The sequence below is a fragment of the Rana temporaria genome, chromosome 5, assembly GCF_905171775.1.
Source record: "Rana temporaria chromosome 5, aRanTem1.1, whole genome shotgun sequence".
NCBI lineage: Eukaryota > Metazoa > Chordata > Amphibia > Anura > Ranidae > Rana > Rana temporaria.
In genome coordinates this window covers 284,076,598-284,097,440 of record NC_053493.1, presented here as the reverse complement: position 1 = coordinate 284,097,440, position 20,843 = coordinate 284,076,598, and the positions used below count along the sequence as shown (strand labels likewise).

The 20,843-nt window shown below is 43.0% G+C and overlaps 1 protein-coding gene across 1 annotated transcript in view; it reads left to right on the top strand.

Annotated features, from left to right (window-relative positions):
- Window positions 1–20,843, top strand: part of CDH7 (cadherin 7) — a 280,342-nt gene that overhangs the window by 249,502 nt on the left and 9,997 nt on the right. Inside the window, exons 10-11 of the mRNA XM_040353910.1 lie at window positions 8,894–9,008; window positions 19,864–20,115. Of these exons, the coding sequence (XP_040209844.1) occupies window positions 8,894–9,008; window positions 19,864–20,115 (367 nt within the window). The remainder of the gene's footprint in view (window positions 1–8,893; window positions 9,009–19,863; window positions 20,116–20,843) is intronic.

Genomic DNA, 20,843 nt, shown 5'->3' with positions numbered 1-20,843 from the left:
CTTGTGTGGATTGCCAGAGGTAAGCTGAGTGGAATGGACCATAACAGACTTGCAGTTTCAAAAGTCTTGTGTACGGACATAAAACCACAATCTAACATTTTTCCAACCTCTCCCAGTTTTAAACAGGACTAAAAGAACACATATTTTTGTTTTGTCAGAACAAATATGAGACCAACATATAAAATACTGCGTATGAATAATACGTCCTTTTATCCAGTTAGCATGTGTAGCTTTAGGCTTCTTTTGACATGTTTTTAGTTGTATTCTTTTTTTTTTTAAATCTTTTTATTGAGTATAAAACATACAAACAGACCACATCAGTAAACCTGCCACAGCATTGGGACTATACCCACGCAGGAGTCAGTACCAGCTGGCCATAGACTGTGTCCATCATTAGTAACATACAGCTGCAGCACATTTACATGAAGGGACAAACAAACAAACAAACAATCTAGTGCAGTAGTGGCTCTCGCTCAATTAAAATGTCCAAGTATTAACTTCTTCAGTCGAGGCCCAAGGGACAACAAAGTATATCCAGCAAACCCATAGCAGTGATTCTAATACCGACAGAAAAAACAAAGCAAAAAAAAACAAAAAAACAAGGAAAACCCAAGTACAAGCTCAGTCAGTCTCCGGTCGCCGTGGAGGCCTCTGCTAGCCATTTGGCCCACACTCTATCATACTTTTTGGGGCAACCTCTATTTTGGTAGGTTCCTTTATAGCGTGGCAGTACTTTATTGACATGTGATTTCCATAGCAGTATGGACAGTGGGGCACGTTTCTTCCAGCAAAGAGTGATCATTTTCCTGGCATAGAATAACAGGAATCCGATCAGAGTTCTCTCTGCCACCCTGGGGGCCAATTCCTCTACTAAGCCCAAAAGGCATATCTGTGGGGATGGGGCTATATCTATTCCTACCACCTCTTGTATCACAGCTAGTACTTGTGACCAGTAGTGTTTAATTACTGGGCAGGACCAGAAGATGTATATAAAATCGCCCGGGTCCCCAGTACACCTCCAGCACTCCGCTGATAGGGAGGCTTTCATTTTATGCAACCTATACGGGGTAATATAAGCCCTGTGTAGAATTTTATATTGTATGAGACGATCTCGAAGGGAGACCAGTATTTTGAAGGGGAAATCCCACATGTCCACCCAATCCTCTGAGTCCAGTCCCGGGACGTCCTGTGTCCATCGCTGATGGAGCTTAGACAAATCTGGGGAGGAGACTCTAAGGAGATGCGCGTAGAGGACCAAGGTCGGTTTCTTGGTACATTCATAATGAATGACCCTCTCAAGATCAGATTGCACTATTTGCGTGACATTCGGTGTTATTTGGGCTTTAAACGCGTGAGACAGTTGCATATAGCGAAATAAATGCGAGGAAGGCACATCGTTATGGGATACCATATGATTAAAGGGGCGTATAGCCGTTCCGGTGGCGAGGTCAGATAACAGTTTAATAACGCATTTGGCCCAAATTATGGGGTCCGGTAATGAAAAAAAATGTGGCAGTGTAGGGTTGTTCCATAGAGGGGCATGTGGGGAGACTGCAGTCCGTGGGAACTTCTCAATTCCCAATCCCGCCCCCCAGGCCTTCAGAGTCGTACGCATGGGGGTGGTCAAATCATACGGAGCCTTGGGACCACAAAGGGGTAAATGTGTGAGGGCCTCTACCGAACGGACCACCGCCGCCTCCAGAACAGACGCAGGGTTGGACGCATCTGGCACCAGCCACCAAACTGCTGTGACTAGCTGGGCTGCCAGAAAGTATTTCCGGCAGTCCGGAAACGCCAAACCCCCCTGCGACACCGGACACATCAGTGTGAATAGTTTAAATCTAGGAGGATTTGGACCCCAGAGGAAGGAGGAGAAGAGTCGGTTCAATTTCGTAAAAAAAGAGCAAGGAATCCACTGTGGGGAGTTACGGAATAGGTAGGTAAATTTAGGTATAATTTTCATTTTAACTAAGTTAATGCGGCCTAATAAGGACAGAGGAAGGTTCTCCCAGGCCTTTAGTTTGGTCTTTACCCCCTGGATCACCGGCTCAAGATTAAGGGGTATAAAGCTGGACACGTCCCTCAAGACCCGCACCCCCAAGTACACCAGTTCGTCGACCCATTTCAGTTGGATATCCAGCGGGGCTAGGTTTTTGGCTTCAGGGTCTATAGCTAGCAATTGGGATTTTGCCCAGTTCACCCGTAAACCTGTTATTTTAGAGAAGTCAGTCAATACTTGCAAAGCTCCTTTAAGGGAGGGGTCCGCGTTGTTCAGAAATAGTAGGAGGTCGTCTGCGTACAGAGCTACCCTCTCCTCCAGCCACGCTATTCTTAGACCTTTTATGTGGGGCGAGACACGCAAGGCCTCCGCCACCGGTTCCATAGCAATCGCAAACAATGCTGGAGAGAGAGGGCAGCCCTGCCTGGTACCCCTGGAAAGTGGAAAGGGGGGGGGAGACGTCACCTCCCAGCCGGACAGCCGCCCTCGGGGACTTGTATAGAATCTGCAGCCAGGTAATAAAAACCAACGGAAATCCCATCCTCCGCAGAGTTTCCCAGAGAAATGGCCATTCGATCGAATCGAATGCCTTTTCGATGTCGAAGGAGGCAATCGTTCTAGTGCCCACATTGTCATGTACAGCATGCAAGTTGGTGAATAGTTTGCGGAGGTTAATATCCGTGGATTTATTGGCCATGAATCCAGTCTGGTCCGTGTCTATAATAGAGGGCAGTAGTGGGTTGAGCCTAATGGTGATCAACTTAGATAACATTTTGAAATCAATGTTGAGAAGTGCTATGGGCCTGTAAGAGGCGCACTGTTTGGGATCTTTATTGGGCTTAAGGATTAGAATAATGTGCGCATCTGCCATGGAGGGTGGGAGCACTCCCTCCTCCAGACAGTGGGTATACAGGTCAGCCAGCAGGGGAGCCAGGAGATCCGCATGAGACCGATAAAATTCGACGGGTAGACCATCAGGACCCGGGGACTTCCCAGGTGTCAATGTGTGGATAATAGCATGTACTTCCTCCGCAGTGATAGGCCTGACCAGATGGGACCTCTCCTCATCCGAGAGCCACCCCAGGGCCAGTGGGTCCAGGAGAGGCGCCATCTCAGCAGGAGTCATATCCGGAGGGAGCATGGTACTGTAAAGTGTCTGGTAAAAGGACTGAAACTCCCTCAGGACACCCCCCTGGGATGTGATAGGCTCACCCGCAGGAGAAACCAGGGATCAGAGTCATAGGGGTGTCGTGATGGGACATCATGGCTAATAGTCTACCATTCCTATCCCCCTGCTCAAAGTATCTTTGTTTTGTGTGGAACATTTCTAAACGTGTGACCTCACTGAGATGGAGATGGAGATCCCCCCTGGTGGACTGCAGCCGTTCGAAGTTGGAGACCGAGGGGTCAGACCCGTAAGTGTCCACCGCCACCTCGATCTCCCCCTCCAACCGCGACGTGTTGGCTTGTTGATTTACCTTTACTGCCTTAATTGCTGACATATAGTGTCCTCTAGTGAATGCCTTAAATGCGTCCCATACAGTGGGAGGAGAGGAAGACCCTCAATGTATGTGGAGTCTGCCCTGAAATCTCGTCATGGGAGATCCAGTGGGCCACAAGGCGCCACATGGAACCACTTCGTCTTTCTCTGGTGCGCATAGTGATCTTAAGGGGGGAGTGGTCAGACAGCCCGCTAGGTAGGTAGGCTGCCTCCACTATGTCAGTCAACATGAGTTGATTTGCAAACCCGTAATCAATTCTGGAGGAGGTTTTGTATGACGTAGAGAAACATGAGTACGTTTTAGTCAGGGGATGCAACCACCTCCACACCTCAGTAACTCCTGCCGAGTGTGCCCACCCCTGCAGGCTCCCGGGAGAGGATTGTGATGGCACGGGCCTGTCAAGCTCAGGGGAAAGGGTGTTATTGAAGTCACCTAGGATTAACAACTTTGCTGGGCAATACGGGGAAATTCTCTCCAAAATAGTATACAACACTTCCGGTTTGAGTGGTGGCGGGATATAAACTCCTACAATAATATACCTTTGCTGCCAGGCCAACAATACCACAATTACAAACCTGCCATGGGGGTGCCTCAACTGTACACGGGAAGGATTTATTAATCAATATAGATACTCCCCTGGCATATGAGGAATACGAGGCATGAAAAGTTTTCTGAACCCAGGGTCTCTTCAAGGCCATCAGTTTGCCACCCATCAAGTGGGTCTCCTGTAGGATCAGTACCTGCGGATTATGCGCCCTGACATACTGGAACATCAGCGTCCTTTTAAATTTTGAGTTGAGGCCTCTGACATTCCAGGATATCACTGACATTGTTCCGTGATTACGTGATGCCATGATCCCAGGGGAGAATTGTGAATTTCAGGGTGAACGGGTCCCAACAGAGACCCACCCGATGAGTGTTTTGAGAGCCAGAGCCAACCACACATAACACATGGAAAACAAAGAAAACAATGAAACTTCCCAAGCACAATGTGATTTCCCTTCCGGCACCTGGCTCCCCCCAAAAACATGGGGGATGGGCCGGGAGCCGGTCTGTACCCAAAACTGAACATAGCATTGTGAAGCAGTGACCCAAAAACTAGGCCCCACTACAGTCCGCTGCAGCACAGAACTAAAACTGCAGGCTCAATTAAGGCTAATTTAACGTCTCTACAGGTGAGTGGAGAACAGCGGGACAAGGACTCCGCCAATTTCTGGGGTGACCCCAACTCGTGTTCAACCTACACCCACGGACAAGGGGGTGGGGGACGTGTATCTCGACACATCGAGAAGGAGCGGCAGTCCGGAACGGTGTTGTAGTTCCTCCAGCTATAGGAATACCTCCAAGAAAGTACGTTTGGGGTAACTCTGGTATTTGCAAGGAGTTCAGTAGGATGTAGAGAACAAGGATGTGGAAAATCCGTGCATCTGATGGATTAGTGAGAAGATTCTTTCAGTGCAGGTTGGTCAGCCAATCATCAGCATCCGCTGGGCTGTCGGAGAAGTGGACCGCACCGGCATGCTGGACTCGCAAACGGCTGGGATAAAGCATGCTATATTTAATTTCCTTATCTCTAAGGCGCCTGCGGACATCATTGAAGGTTTTTCTCTTCCTCTGTAACTCAGCTGAAAAATCAGGGAAAAGAAGAACAGAGGTGTTGCAATATTCAAGTGTGGGATGTTTGCGGGCTTCAGAGAGCATCCTGTCCCCGTCCCGATAGTTGAGAAAGCGGACTAGGAATGGTCTGGGAGGTCTCCCCGGAACAGCTCGGCCCGTAGGCACCCGGTGGGCCCTTTCAACCACGTAGGTAGGGGGAACATCCGCAAAGCCCAGGAGAGTTTTGAAGAACTCCTCTGCGAATACAGCAGGGTGATCCCCCTCTTCCCCCTCAGGCAGGCCGAGGACCCTGACGTTGTTACGCCGCAGCCTGTTCTCTGCGTCGTCTGACTTTGCGACAAGGGACTGCACCGTGCGTTGTAACTCAGCAATGGAGGTGGCATGTGTGGCCGTAAGATCTTCAGTGGCTGATACCCTGGATTCTGTTTCGGTCACCCTCCCCCTTATCTTGTCCAGATCGTTCCGTATGAGGTTACACTCCGCGGCAAGGTGATCAATGCGTACCAGCAGCGAGGTCCTGCTCTGCTCTATCGCCGCCAAGATTGCAGCCGTACCGTCAGGAAATGATGGAGCCGGCCCCTCTGCCGCTGGGACCTCACTAGGATCCATGTCTAGGTCGGCCAGCAAGGCCCGAAAGCGCCCGACCAGTAGGGGGTCCGTTTGCGGGGAGGAGGGCAGCGGCGGTCGGAGCGGTGTATTGGCCTTAGCGGCTTTGGAGTTCCCCTTTCCCTGTTTTTTGGAGGAGGAGGTATATCCAGAAGAGGACACAGCTTGGCAGGTTAGAGAGGATGGAAGGCTAGGAGTACCAAGGAGGGGGAGGCCCGGAGCAGCGGAGCAGAGGTATCCAAATGGCAGAAGCTGTTTGGGGCGCAGGGCGCTACCGTTGGCAACCAAAGGTAGTCACCACAGGCCAGCACACCAGGCTGCAACAGGGGTATGCACAGACAACCGGGTTGATGGATGGACACGCTGCAGGCAGAGTCAAGGATCAATAGGGGGACAGGCCCAGAACAAGATGACTGAGGCAGAGGGATGGCAGAGGATAGGAGGCACCAGGCCCCAGGAGTACAGGAAACAGTCACTGCCGGACAGCACACCAGGCTATGGGAGGGATGTGAAGGGGTGACAGCTTGTGTGGAGCAAGGCGATCCGCGCTCCGGATGTCTACCGCGCCGGCCGCGGCTCCCCGGCGGGACAGCTCCTCAGGAAACACCGGTGCTTCACAGGCTGTACTAGGCCGCACCCGGTCGCGGCCTCCACGGACCTCTCCAGCAGCCAGTCGGGCCTCCGGATCGTGCCAGGAAGAAGGATGGGCAGGCAGACGAGGACGGGGTGCAGTCTCTTACCTCCAGCCAGGCCGGGATCGATTCGCCCAGGTGCAGCACAGGTCGGTAAGATGGCGGCGGCCACAGGCGCGTGGGGGCTGTAGTCTGCAGGCGCCCCGGGGCAGAGAATCTCAGTAAAGAAGGCTGGCAGGGTATCCACCAAAATTAGCAGGTTAGATGCACGGATGGCACAGGATTAGGGTAAAGGATTGTCGGAGCTTCCCAGAAACACGTCCGCTGGCTCTCACATCAGGACACGCCCCCCCTTTTAGTTGTATTCTTACTGCCTGTTGTTAAAAGCATATTGGCCCGGATTCAGAAAGCACTTGCGCCGACGTATCTCGAGATACGCCGCGTAAGTGCAAATATGCGCCGTCGTATCTGTGCGCTGTGCCCACAAAACTAAGATATGCCTAAAAACAGGCTTCATTCCACGATGTAACTTGCCTACGCAGGCGTAGAGTGGGCGCATATTTACGCTGGATGCATGTGGCGCACCCAGTGATTTTCTATTCAAATATGCAAATGAGGGAGATACGCCGATTCACGAACGTACTTGCACCCAACGCAGGCTACGACTGGTGCGAGTAAGTTTTACGTACAGCGTAAAGTTATGCCCCATAAAGGAGGTTTAACTCAGCAGCATCCATGCAAATGGCTGCACCAGGGAACACAAGCTGGCGTATTTTACGTAGTTTACTTTGTGCGTGAATATGGCTGGGCGTAGGTTACGTTCACGCCATAGGCAGTGATCCGGCGTATCTTAGGCAGTTGTTCCAACGTATTTGTGAACATGCGCACTGGGATGCGTCCACGGGATGGCGCATGCGCAGTTGGCGATACATATCTCTCTGGCGCTCGGCCCATCATTTGCATGGGGTCACGCCTCATTAGCATGGCTCACGCCCACTTCCACTTACGCCGGCTTACGCCTAGGAAACCCAGCGCAGTTTTGGGAGGAAGTGCTTTGTGAATTCCATGCTTGCCTCTCTGCGCTGCGCCGGCGTAGCGTAAAGGAGATACGCTACGGCGGCATAAATGTGCGCCAGTGTCTGTGAATCCGGGCCATTGTTTACAAAGTTTGACAACTTAAGCAAAATTTTGTATACACAAATAAAAGAGTCAGAACATTGGGGTTGTTTACTAAAGGTTAAATAAACTATGGTTTGAATAAACTAAAGGTAAATAGACTGTGCACTTTGGAAGTGCAGTTTCGCAAATTTTTCCCAGAGCTTAGAGAATGTCTGCTGATTTCCATCATTCAATTAATGGAAGCAATAATGTGTTTTTTTTTTTCCCTTGCACCTAACTGGGTATTCTTTACAAAGTGAAGCTTTAACACATTTTCTAAGCTCTGGGGAAAATTAGTGCAAAAGCATAGGGGTTGATCTACTAAAGGCAAATACTGTTCATGTTATTGCTCCCGAGCTTAGTAAATTAGATGAACCTTCACTTTGCAAAGATTACCCAATCACATGCAAGAAGAAGAAAAAAAATGTTTAACTTGACTGGAATACATATGTATAATTATTGCTTCCACATAAGAACTATTAATTATATTGTTAGCTGGCCCAACTAAAAGCCTACATTTAAGTGTAACTAGTAGGATTGGGTGAGGCATGACTTAATCTCCATTTTTTCTAACAGTATTCATTGAATCAAAGCTCAACTATGATTGACATTTGAAAATAAATTATAATTTCTCGATGTAAGCTCCAGACAAACAAAATATGTAAATTAATGCAGGTCTGTAGCCATTAATATATTTAAATACATTTATTTTGACTGCAAGCAGTGTAATTACTTGGATTTTTCCCTGTACAACAGAGCTAAGGCTGTAGGAGAGAGAAACAGCACAAGGAGTCAATCAGTGTTGATGCAGTGCTAGAAGCATGCTCATAGCAAAAGAGGGCAAGATGTCATAGGGATAAGCTCATAAGCCTCTCCTTTCACTATCCAGCCCAGGCTGGGAGTGCCTACAAGACTTTTAGGTCTTACCAAACTGCATCAGAGTAATCATCTTTCTTTATCTGCCAGAGCTTTGGAGTGTGGCAAAAATGTGTAAATATTAAAATTCAATAAACAGACCGTTCCTTGGCAAGCAAAACAGGCCCCTTATATGTATTTCATCTGTGTATTTAACAAATTGCCCAGAGATCAGCTTTAAAAGTGATTGTAAACCAGGTTTAGGAGATATCCCGGGTAGCTACAGGTAAGCCTTATTATAGGCTTACCTGTAGCCTAACGTGGTCTGTAAGGGTTTACAACCATTTTAAGAAACGTTTGTGCATATTTCTTTTATATTATCTCATATAAAATTTAAAAAGGGGAGTCGGATTGTTTCCAGAAACAGATAATGACGTCTCACAATGCCATTGATTGATGAAAATAAAAGAGAGGAAACTGAGAGAGACACATATTATCTCATAATAATCTTTTTTTTCCCGCAGGTTATACAGGAGATAAGTGCAGTTGATAAAGATGAACCATCAAATGGCCATGTGTTTTACTTCACTTTACCTCCTGATGCAAGTAATATTAATTTTACATTACAAGACAATAAAGGTAAGTGTAATATTGCATTACTGAAGTAAAAATATACCTATCTCTTTAAAATCTATTTAAATCATTCCTATTAACTCGGTAGAATACAAAAGCACAGAGATGTGAATGGGTAAGGTAGGGAAATCTCTATATAATTAAAAAACATTATATATGGTGTATGTATACATATGTATTTTTGCGTACACCCTTTTATTGAGATTATTGACATTCAATTACATGGATAAAATAAGGTTAACTTTTTGTCTTAAAAAAAAACAATAATGTACTGCTTGTGAAAAAAAAAAAATCAAGATAACCATCCCTCAATATACACCTAAGGAGATTCTATCATCCATGCACTAATTTATCTTTGAAAGCAAAATCGACACACTCCAATGCTGCAGCTGTTGATGAAGTATGCTCTACCAAGTAAGCCAGTAGGCAAATGATTTTTAAACAACTTAAAAGTAATCATTTATAAGCTAGTCAAACTTATAATTGGTTGGCTAAAGCTAAAGCTTTTTTACATTAGTAATATTGTTATTATAACAATATTGTAATTTAGTATTGAATTGTACAGTAATAATAAGTTAGATGAGTAAACTTTAATTTAATTTTGTTTATTTGTTTTCTTTAGCTGCATTTGATTTGTAAACATTTTCAACCTCCAAATATCTAACACTGCCCCGAATACTACACTACTGTGCAAAACGTTTAGGTAGGTGTGAAAAATGCTGAAAATTAAGAATGCTTTCAGAAATAAAAGTGTTAATAGTTTATTTTTATCAATTAACAAAATGACAAGTAAATGAACAGAATTAAAATCCAAATCAAATCAACATTTGCCTTCAAAACAGCTTCAATTCTTCTAGGTAAGGAACTCAGCAGGTAGTTTGTTCCAAACATCTTGGAGAACTCACCACTGATCTTCTGTGAATGTAGGCTGTCTCAAATCCTTCTGTCTCTTCATATAATCTCAGAGATACTAAATTATGTTGAGATCAGGGCTCTGTGAAGGCTAAACCATCACATCCAGGATTCCTTGTTCTTCTTTACGCTGAAGACAATCCTTAAAGATATTGGCTGTATGTTTGGGTTTGTTGTCCTGCTGCAGAATAAATTGGGCACCAATCACAACCTGCCTCTTGCTACAGCCAAATATTTCAACTTTTGATTTGTCAGTCCAGAGCACCGTCTGACATTTTTGAACACCTTTTTGTGCATACAGTAGCTGAGTCGCTTAGTCTTCTTTCCATGTTGGAGGTATGGCTTTTTGGCTGCAATTTTTCCATGAAGACCACTTCTGGCCAGACTTCTCCAGACACTAGATGAGGGTACCTGGGCCCAGCTGGTTTCTTTCAGTTCTTTTTGGATGGCATTGCTGGACATCTTCCAATGTTGAAGGGAAATAAGCATGATGTGTGCTTCATCTGTTGCATTGAGTTTATACGGCCAACCACTGCATCTACAGCCCTCAACATTGCCTGTATCTCTGTTCTTCTTCACAATCTTTAAAATCTTTGCCTGGGAGTGACATTGCTGATTCAGTATACCTTCCTTGTGCTTTGCTTATGTTTTCCATGGTGTATGACCTGTGAAATTAAATTATCTTCCACAACGTCACCTTTAATAGCAGATATAGACTGTTCCTCACCAAGTTTTGAACTTTATACACAGCTGATTTTGTTTCAGTTAATGAAAGTGGTTCAACCTATATATGAAATTGGTGATCATTAGCACCTGCTTGGTTTAAATGGTTAATTACACAATTGACTCTAATCCTACAAATTCCCCAACTTTCTGCAAAAGTACAAAGTGTGCAAGTGTAAAAACTGATGCTGGTTAAAGACAAAGGGTAGTCACACCAAATATTGATTTGATTTATATTTTTCTTCTATTCGCTCACTTTACACTTTGTAAATTGAAAAAAATAAATAAACAATATATATATATATATATATATATATATATATATATATATATATATATATATATTTTTTTTTTTTTTTTTTTTTTTTTCAGAACATTCTTTACAGCATTTCTTCACACCTGTCTAAAAGTTTTGCACCATACTGAATGTCTCTCAAATTGTTGATGTACTACAGTTTACTGCATGGCATTGTTCTTATTTGCTTTCTTAAAATGGGCCTACTCTTTGGAGGTGTGATGGAAGTAAAGATATATCATACTCTTTCATATGCAAATTTCTTTGGCAGCAAGCATAAAAAAATGAGGCAGAGCTTAACCCTTTCACGCCGAGCGTACGCATATATGCGTCCTCGGCTTTCAGGGGTTGTACCGGGATGATGCCTGCAGCCGCAGGCATCATCCCGGTACCGTTGTTTAGAGCGGGCGATCGGCTTTCCAAACATAACAACCGATGCGGCTAAAAGCCGCTCGGTTGTTATGCCGGAGGAGCGGGAGGGGACATCCCCCCCCTCCCGCCGCCTCTCGCCGCTCTGACCGGGCCTCCCGTCCCACCGGGAGACCCGATCCACGATCCGGCGCCTCCAGCGTCTCGGCGCGCTCTGAAACAAAGCCGTAAACGGCTTTGATTCAGTGTGCGCATTGAAACCACGGAAGCGGCGTCATGACGTCACTTCCGGGTTTCTCGGCTGCCAATGGCGCCGGATTTAAAAAAGTACACAGTATTCAGAATCGCCGTTTTCGGCGATCTGAATACTTTGAAGTGCAAAGGAGGGCTCGGAGGTCTTTTAGACCCCGATCCCTCCATAAAGAGTACCTGTCACGACCTATTGCTGTCACAAGGGATGTTTACATTCCTTGTGACAGCAATAAAAGTGATCAAAATGTAAAAAAAAAAAAAAAAAAAAAATGTAATATTAGAAAAAATAAATAAATCAATAAGAAAACAAAAAAAAAATTTTTTAAAGCGCCCCCCTCCCCGCGAGCTTGCGCAGCAAAGAAAGCGCATACGGAAGTCGCGCCCGCATATGAAAACGGTGTTCAAATAACACATGTGAGGTATCGCCGCGATCGTAAGAGCGAGAGCAATAATTATAGCACTAGGCCTACTCTGTAACTCTAACCTGGTAACCGTAAAAAAAGTTTAAAGCGTCGCCTATGGAGATTTTTAGTTACCGTAGTTTGTCGCCATTCCACGAGTGCGTGCAATTATAAAGCGTGTCATGCTTGGTATCTATTTACTCGGCATAACATCATCTTTCACATTATGCAAAAAAATTGGGCTAATTTTACTTTTTCATTTTTTTAAAATTCATGAAAGTAAATTTTTCCCAAAAAGTTGTGTTTAAAACACCGCCGCACAAATACCGTATGACATAAAATATTGCAACAATCGCCATTTTATTCTCTAGATTCTCTGCTAAAAATATATATATAATGTTTGGGGGTTCTAAGTAATTTTCTAGCCAAAAATATGGATTTTAACTTGTAAACACCAAATGTCATACATAGGCATAGGCATGAAAGGGTTATAGGGGTGGTTCACCCTAAACACTACTTTTTTTTATTACACTGGCCCCCCACATTACAATACGATTAAGGCTATTATTATTTTTTTGATGCTGTACATACCTTTGTACAGCATATTCACCCGTTGCGAGTCCCGCGGGAGTGGGCGTTCCTCACATGTCTGTGATTGACATTTTGACCAAAAACGAGCTCCCCCCATCGCGTAAGCCACATCACGGTTGGCGAAAGGAGCCGAACGGCGAGTCAGCGCTATACTGCGCATGCGCATCGCCGTTCGGCTCCTTTCGCCAATCGTGACACGGCTTACATGACGGGGGGAGCTTGTTTTTGGTCAAAATGTCAATCACAGACATGTGAGGAACGCCCACTCCCGCGGGACTCGCAACGGGTGAATATGCTGTACAAAGGTATGTACAGCATCAAAAAAATAATAATAGCCTTAATCGTATTGTAATGTGGGGGGCCAGTGTAATAAAAAAAAGTAGTTTTTAGGGTGAACCACCCCTTTAATAGGATAGGTGAGGGAACTACCTTGTACAAGGAACAAAGCTTATATTTGGCATTAAAAAAAATGTAAAAATTTAATTTCCTTTAGAAATTAAATAAAAAAAAATTATAATATAATAAATAATTATAAATAATTATAACAAATAATAATATAATTCTAATAAAAATTATTCAATAATGTAATCAAACCAAAATCACTGAAATTTTCTCAGTTGCAGAATTGTCGCTGTCATTATTTTTTTTTTTATGACGAATTTCCCCACAAATCGCTATCGCACAATTCTGCAAGTGATTATAATTTATTATTGCTGTTTTCTAGCTTATCTAAAACCATTTTTGACATAAAGGGACACTTTTGGTTGCTATGGACAATCTACAGTTTGCAGGGAGAAAGAACAGTCTTTATTATATAAAAGTACATGTAGGGCACTGGGCAGACCACTAGGGACAAGGGTGTGTGTATTTTTTACATACAGTACTGTAATCTATAAGATTACAGTATACTGTATGTATAGTGTTTGTTTACGTTTTTGATTTTGGCGCCAATCTCCGCTCCCGTGCGTCGTAACGTCGCAGGGAACGGTGATCGGCGGCACAGGAGGACGCTGTGTGAATCGAGCGAGGTCCTGCTCGCTCACACAGCACGGTGGCATCGCTGGATCCAGGACAAGGTAAGCCAGCGCACGCTGCAGGCTCTGCATATCTACCCCGAGCGTGACTCGGGGATACCGATTATAGCAGAAAAAATCCACCCGAGTCACGCTCAGGGATACCGCCAGGAGGGTTAAAGCAGATATTCACTCACAAATGAAGTCTCTCCTCTTCACCCCTCCTTAGCCCTCTTCACCCCTATAGCTTCGCTACACAAATATATTTCTTTGTTTCTTTGTTTGTTTGTTTGTTTACTTGTTTGGATTTAAAGGTTTGGTCCTGCCTCCCCTGCTCATCATTCACCTAGGCAAATGATGTGCACCATGCTCTTTGTGCCTCCAGGGATATGCATGTCACATATCCCAGGAGGCATTGTCCTCCATTCACAAAGGAAGGGTGGGCCTAGCAGCGCATCATTGAGTGGCCCGCTGACTGAATCCAGAACAGCCAACAGTCTCTCGCTAAGGCACAAAAAATATGGTGGTGCAGGACCCAATCAGTGGAGGAAATTAAGGGGATCTCAGCAAGAACAGGGTAGGATCCAATGGGTGGGTGAGTATCTGACCTGCACATAGATCGCAACCTTTTAGGCAGGGGTATAAAAAAATGGGGGGAGGGAGAAGATCAGCATTAGGTAAAGTCTATAATAATTGAAGGTAGCAGTTGATGGGATCTTTCTTTATCAGTTGTATTCTTTTTTTAAATGCTCAGGCTTCCCAGAATGACACTTAACTGTCAGTGTTCACATGGACATTACAACCTGGACTGCAACAGATGGTGTTTTGTTAATTAAAAAAAAGCAGTTAATACTGGAAATATATTTTATGTTAATGAAATAAAACGTATGCACATTTCCTTTTTATGGAAAAAACGCTGTACAAACTAAAAAGCTTTAATTTGGACAACAAAAAATGGCTGATCTGGAGGTTATTGGTGCAGTCATTTGTTTGATATATACAAGTATCTCACGTAATGGTATTAGTATTAAAGGAACACTAAAGGCAGATTTTTTTTTTGTAAAATAACAAATATGTTATACTTACCTCCACTGTGCAGCTCATTTTGCACAGGGTGTCCCCGAACCCGGTCTTCTGGGGTCCCTCGGCGGCTGTCTCGGCTCCTCCTCACGAGAGCTTTCCACCCTCATGCGAGCTCCCTCGCATGGTGGAAAGCTCTTTTGAGCGCGCTCCCGTAATACAGCGGCGGCCATTCCTGCCGACTGTATCACTCTTCCCCGCCCCCGGCGCGCCACGTCATTGGATGTGATTGACAGCAGCGCCAGCCAATGGCTGCGCTGCTATCAATCCGTCCAACCTAGCCAATCAACGGCCAGGCTGGGAACCGAACAGGATGACGGGGACGCGTGCGGGACTTTCGAGGGGTGAGGTAAGTAAAATGGGGGCTCGGGGGGGCCGGTGCTGTCGGATGTTTTTTCACCTTAATGCATAGGATGCATTAAGGTGAAAAAACATTTACCTTTACAACCCCTTTAAGAAAGGGCTCGAGAGGTATGCATTAATAGGTGCACATGGTATCATTATTTATATTATGTGGCATTGCTCCAGTAGAAACTTCATTATAATGACACACAAGGACACACTTTGGTCTCAGTTGCATGGAAAACTTTTCAAGACACAAAATAACTATGACAGCCTAGAATTATTCAATCAAAAAGTACAATACCATTTCTTTTAGTGTTCTTCATGCTGCTTTGCTAACCTCTCCAGCTCAGTCTTTTTTTCCTCTACAAACAGCGGCTTGCTCGGCCATATAATAAAGAAATGTCATGGTAACTGTTTTCAGTGCAACCACAGATCAACTGTAGTATATTACATCTTCAAGGACATCATTTTGAAAAAAGTCATCACTCTTTCCTGCTTGTCAGTGCAATTTATTTTCCCTTTTCTTCAGCACTGTATAATATTTGTGTGCTTGTAGTCTTCTTTAATATTGAAAACATATAAAAAAAAAATTGTATTTGTGACTATATTATTACACTCTTTTTATTGTGTGTGTACATACACATGTAAGTTGATGAGTTTTTTTTAACAACTGGAGAATCTGTTTATCCTTTTTTGTAGCAAAAAAAGCACAAGATTTACATAGATATCTGGATATGATTTTCAGTTTTCATAAGACATGAGTACATATTTCTTTTTCGTGTACTGTAGACGGTTTGATTAATTCTGGCATTGCCAAAGGGTAATACATTGCTGACAAAAAGTGAGAAATCAAAAGTAATGCTAAATTGCCTGTCCCTCCTCACTATAGATGTTGATTGAAGATCAGTAGTGTGACATTTGCTTGACTTTGTATCATGTCTAGATTTTGACAGCAACTCTAATGCCTAAAAATGAAATATGTGTATGTGTGTGTGTGTATATATATATATATATATATATATATATATATATATATATATATATATATATACATACAGTGCCTTGAAAAAGTATTCATACCCCTTGACATTTTCCACATTTTGCCATGTTACAACCAAAAACGTAAATGTATTTCATTGGGATTTTATGTGATAGACCAACACAAAGTGGCACATAATTGTGAGTTGGAAGAAAAATGATAGATGGTTTTCAATTTTTTTTACAAATAAATATGTGATAAGTGTGACATGCATTTGTATTTAGCCCCCTTTACTCAGATATTAGAACCAATTGCCTTCATAATTCACCTAATTAGAAAATGGAGTCCACCTGTGTGTAATTTAATCTCAGTATAAATACAACTGTTCTGTGAAGCCCTCGGGGGTTTGTTAGAGAACCTTAGTGAACAAATATCATCATGAAGGCCAAGGAACACACCAGACGGATCAGGAATACAGTAGTGGAGAAGTTTAAAGCAGGGTTAGGTTATAAAAACATATCCCAAGCTTTTAACATCTCACGGAGCACTGTTCAATCTATCATCCAAAAATGGAAGGAATATGGCATAAATGCAAACCTACCAAGACCTGGCCATCTAAACTGACAGGCTGAGCAAGGAGAGAATTCACCAGAGAAGCAGCCAAGAGGCTCATGGCAACTCTGGAGGAGCTACAGAGATCCACAGCTCAGGTGGGAGTATTTTGTCCGCAGGACAACTATTATGCCGCATACACACAACCTTTTTTCGGGTTGTAAAAAAATGACGTTTTTTTTTATGTCATTAAAAACGATCATGTGTGGGCATTACAAATTTCGAACATGCTCTAATTTTTCACGTCGTTTTTAACGTTGTCATTTTTAACGTTGTCATTTTTAACGTCGTAAAAATGGTCATGTGTGGGCTTTAATGACGTGAAAAAAACGCGCATGCTCAGAAGCAAGTTATGAGACGGGAGCGCTTGTTCTGTTAAAACTAGCATTTGTAATGGAGTAAGCACATTCATCACACTGTAACAGACTGAAAAGCATGAATCGTCTTTTACTAACACAAAATCAGCAAAAGCAGCCCAAAGGGTGGCACTTTATAGTGCCTTCGTACGTGTTGTCCGTCACCGTGCTTTAATAGAGCATTTTTTTCACGATCGTGTGTAGCCAAGGGCGTTTTATTGATCGGGTTGAAAAAAACGTTGCTTTTTCTAGACCATTAAAAACGTCATTTTTTACAACCCGAAAAACGTTAGTCATACATTAGTCATATAATCCACAAATCTGGCCTTTATGGGAGAATGGCAAAAAGAAAGCCATTATTGAAAGAAATTCATAAAAAGTCCAGTTTGCAGTTTGCAAGAAGCCATGTGGGGGACACAGCAAACATGTGAAAGACTGTGCTCTGGTCAGATGAGGCCTAAAAGCAAAACACAATGTGTGGCAATAAACAAACACTGCACATCACCCTGAAAACACTATCCCCACCGTGAAACATGGTGGTGGCAGCATCATCACAAAAAGTAAGGATAGGGAACCAACTAAATAAAGGTACACAGAGGTACCGCCAGATATTTATTCACACACTCAATTTGAGTGGGACTCAGTGGCCAGATGTTATTTAGTTACACTGACTTTTCAATAAATTCATTTAATTTTTATACATATTTTTTTCTGGTTATTATTTCCCTGGGCTCATACTATGTGGCACTTGGCACGGTGCCCTTCTCTAGTATGGTGGCAGCATCATGTGGTAGGGATGCTTTTCTTCAGCAGGGACAGGTAAGCTGGTCAGAGAAGAAGAGAAGATGGATAGAGCCAAATACAGGACAATCTTAGAAGAAAACATGACTTGAGACTGGGGCAGAGGTTCACCTTCCAGTAGGACAATGACCCAAAACATACAGCCAGAGCTACAATGGAATTGTTTAGATCAAAACATATTTATGTGTTAGAATGGTCCTGTCAAAGTTTAGAACTAAATCAAATAAAAAAAAAAAAAGTTTAGAACTAAATCCAATTGAAAATCTGTGACAAAACTTGAAAATTGCTGTTCGCATATGCTCTCCATCCAATCTGACAGAGCTTGAGTTATTTTACAAAGCAGAATGGGCAAAGATGTAACTCTCTAGATGTGCAAAACTGATAGAGACATACCTATAAAAAGACTTGCAGCTGTAATTGCAGCTATACAAAGTATTGACTTAGGGGGCTGAATACAAATGCACGCCACACTTTTCGGATATTTATTTGTAAAAAAAAATGAAAACCATTCATCATTTTCTTTTCACTTCACAATTATGTGCCACTTTGTGTTGGTCTATCACATAAAATCCCAATAAAAAACATTTACGTTTTTGGTTGTAACATGAGAAAATGTTGAAAATGTCAAGGGGTATGAATACTTTTTCAAGGCACTGTATATACACTGTATTGCAGGCTTGCTTATTTAATTAGACTTCGGCTGACACAGGGCTTAGCCAGAAGTCATTGCTGTCATGACACATCACATAAGCAGCAGATCAGACTGTCTGGGCTGTTCTATATATTTGTTATTGAAATATCAGAAATCAACAAAATGTCCCAGACTGTAGAATTAACTGGGAAGTTTCATACCCTAAAACAAAGGTTTTATAATGATATCATCATGAAATAGGAATATTGTTTATTAATTCATCCTAAAAGAACCGTGTGGAGGAGCATAGGTTACCAGGAGTCTATGTATGGCAGCAGTTTTTAAGCTTCAAGTAATACTAAAGTGAAGTTTTATTTTTTTTCATTTTTTTTTTAATTAACAAACATGTTATACTTACCTGCTTTTGCAGTGGATGTGCACAGAGAAGCCCCAACTCTTCTCAGATCCCCATCCGCCACTCCTGATCCCTTCTCTCCTGCCGAGTACCCCCAGAGCAAACAGCTCACTGTGGGGGCAACCAAGCAGGACTGCTACTGAGCAAATGCTCTGCGTGTCCATTCAGACATGGGCCCAGGGCTCGGCCCCACCCCTCTTGCTTCTCATTGGCTTACTAGCTGTAAATGACAGCAGTGGGAACCAATGCTGCACACAGAAGGTAAAAAAAAACCTTGAGCCTTTAAAACACTTTCTGTGCAGATCATGGATTGTACTTGTATATCGCCAGTGTTCGTTGGCTTCTTGACTAATCAAGGCTTAAATTGTGCCAACAATTTATTGGGGTGAGATTTACACAGAATCTGGTACATCTGTGCATAGTAACCAATCAGCTTCTAACTTCAGCTTCCGTTCAATTTGAAAATAAAACCTCAGGGCTGATTGGTTATTTTACACAGCTGTGTGCTCCAGTTATGGTAGATCTCCCCCAGTGATTTATTGTGCACAGAAAACTCTGGTTGCCTGACTGCAGTATATGGAGACTAACCTGGAATGAGCAAGTGGATTAACAAAACCAGAGTAAGGGCCAGTTCACACCACATAAAATGCACTCTGGATGCTTTCCGGATGTGTTGTTGCTTACAGTTCACATCATAGGCAGTACTGATGCGTTTTTTTGATGAGTTTTGCTATGTTCCAGTACAATTCTGTACAGAAAAAACGCAGCACGTTCTACTTTTTTTTCTAGACCAAAAACTAACTGGAACTGACTCCACCTGTATGAACTAGGGCCTTTGGAATACATGGAAAACACTGTGCATGCATTTTTTATACGAAAAATAAAATAGCACTCAGGGCACGACTCCCAAAAGTCAAGAATTTAATAACTGAGTGTATGACAGCCAGGAAGCTAATATTTTCAGGCTAGATCAGCCTACATATTCCCTAACTATGTTTTTATTTCATTATTCACTGAAATTCTGAGCATCATTTTTTCCCGGATATTTACTGCTAATGTGATATTATTGAAATCAATTTTCTACAGATAATACAGCTTCAGTTATAACAAAGAGAAATGGATTTCGGAGGCAAGAACAGTCTGTATTTTATTTACCAGTTGTTATCGTGGATAGTGGATCTCCATCACTTAGCAGCACCAATACACTTACTATACGAGTCTGTGACTGTGATGTGGATGGAATAGCACAAACCTGTAATGCTGAAGCTTATACTTTACCTGCTGGATTGAGTACTGGAGCTCTGATTGCAATATTAGCTTGTGTTCTGACACTCTTAGGTAAGATAATTGAATTCCTATAACATTACTAAAACAAAGGATTATTATTAGTCAATGTATAAGTTGCCCAAGATCCATACAAAGCCTCAGGGTTAGTCTAAAAATTACTACCCTGACCCTTAAGTATCTGTGGGAATATTGAATGAAAGGAATGAAAATATTGACATTGACCCATGTATGCCGTCATTGTTATGCAGTCAATATTTAATATTTTTATTAATATTATTTCTAAGCAATATGTAAGTTTAGGCTTTGGCATCAAATGGTGTCTTACAAATCTGTTAGAGTCCCAAGTTAGTGCGATAATATTCAGGTCTGAGTGTCCTAAAACTGTGTGGGCAAATACAGAGCGGCCTTGCTTTAAAATCCACAAGCAAGCAGTGACAGTTTTTAGAAAAAAAAAACACAGAGCAGTCCACATCCACATAGCCAGTAGTGTCCTGTTCCCAAAATACAGGATCTATGACCCCAGGAATGCATTGTCACAGACATGAACACATTCTTAAGGGATTAATAAACTGATATATATGATATGATAATAAACTGATATTATGAGCCATAAGCAAGAGCACTGAAAGACCCCTTTCACATTGAGGAGTTTTTCAGGCGGTAAAGCGCTAAAAATAGTGCTGCTATCCCGCCTGAAAAACTCCTTCACTGCAGCCTCAATATGAAAGCCTGAGGGCTTTCACACTGAGGCGATGCACTGGCGGGAGACCAAAAAAATC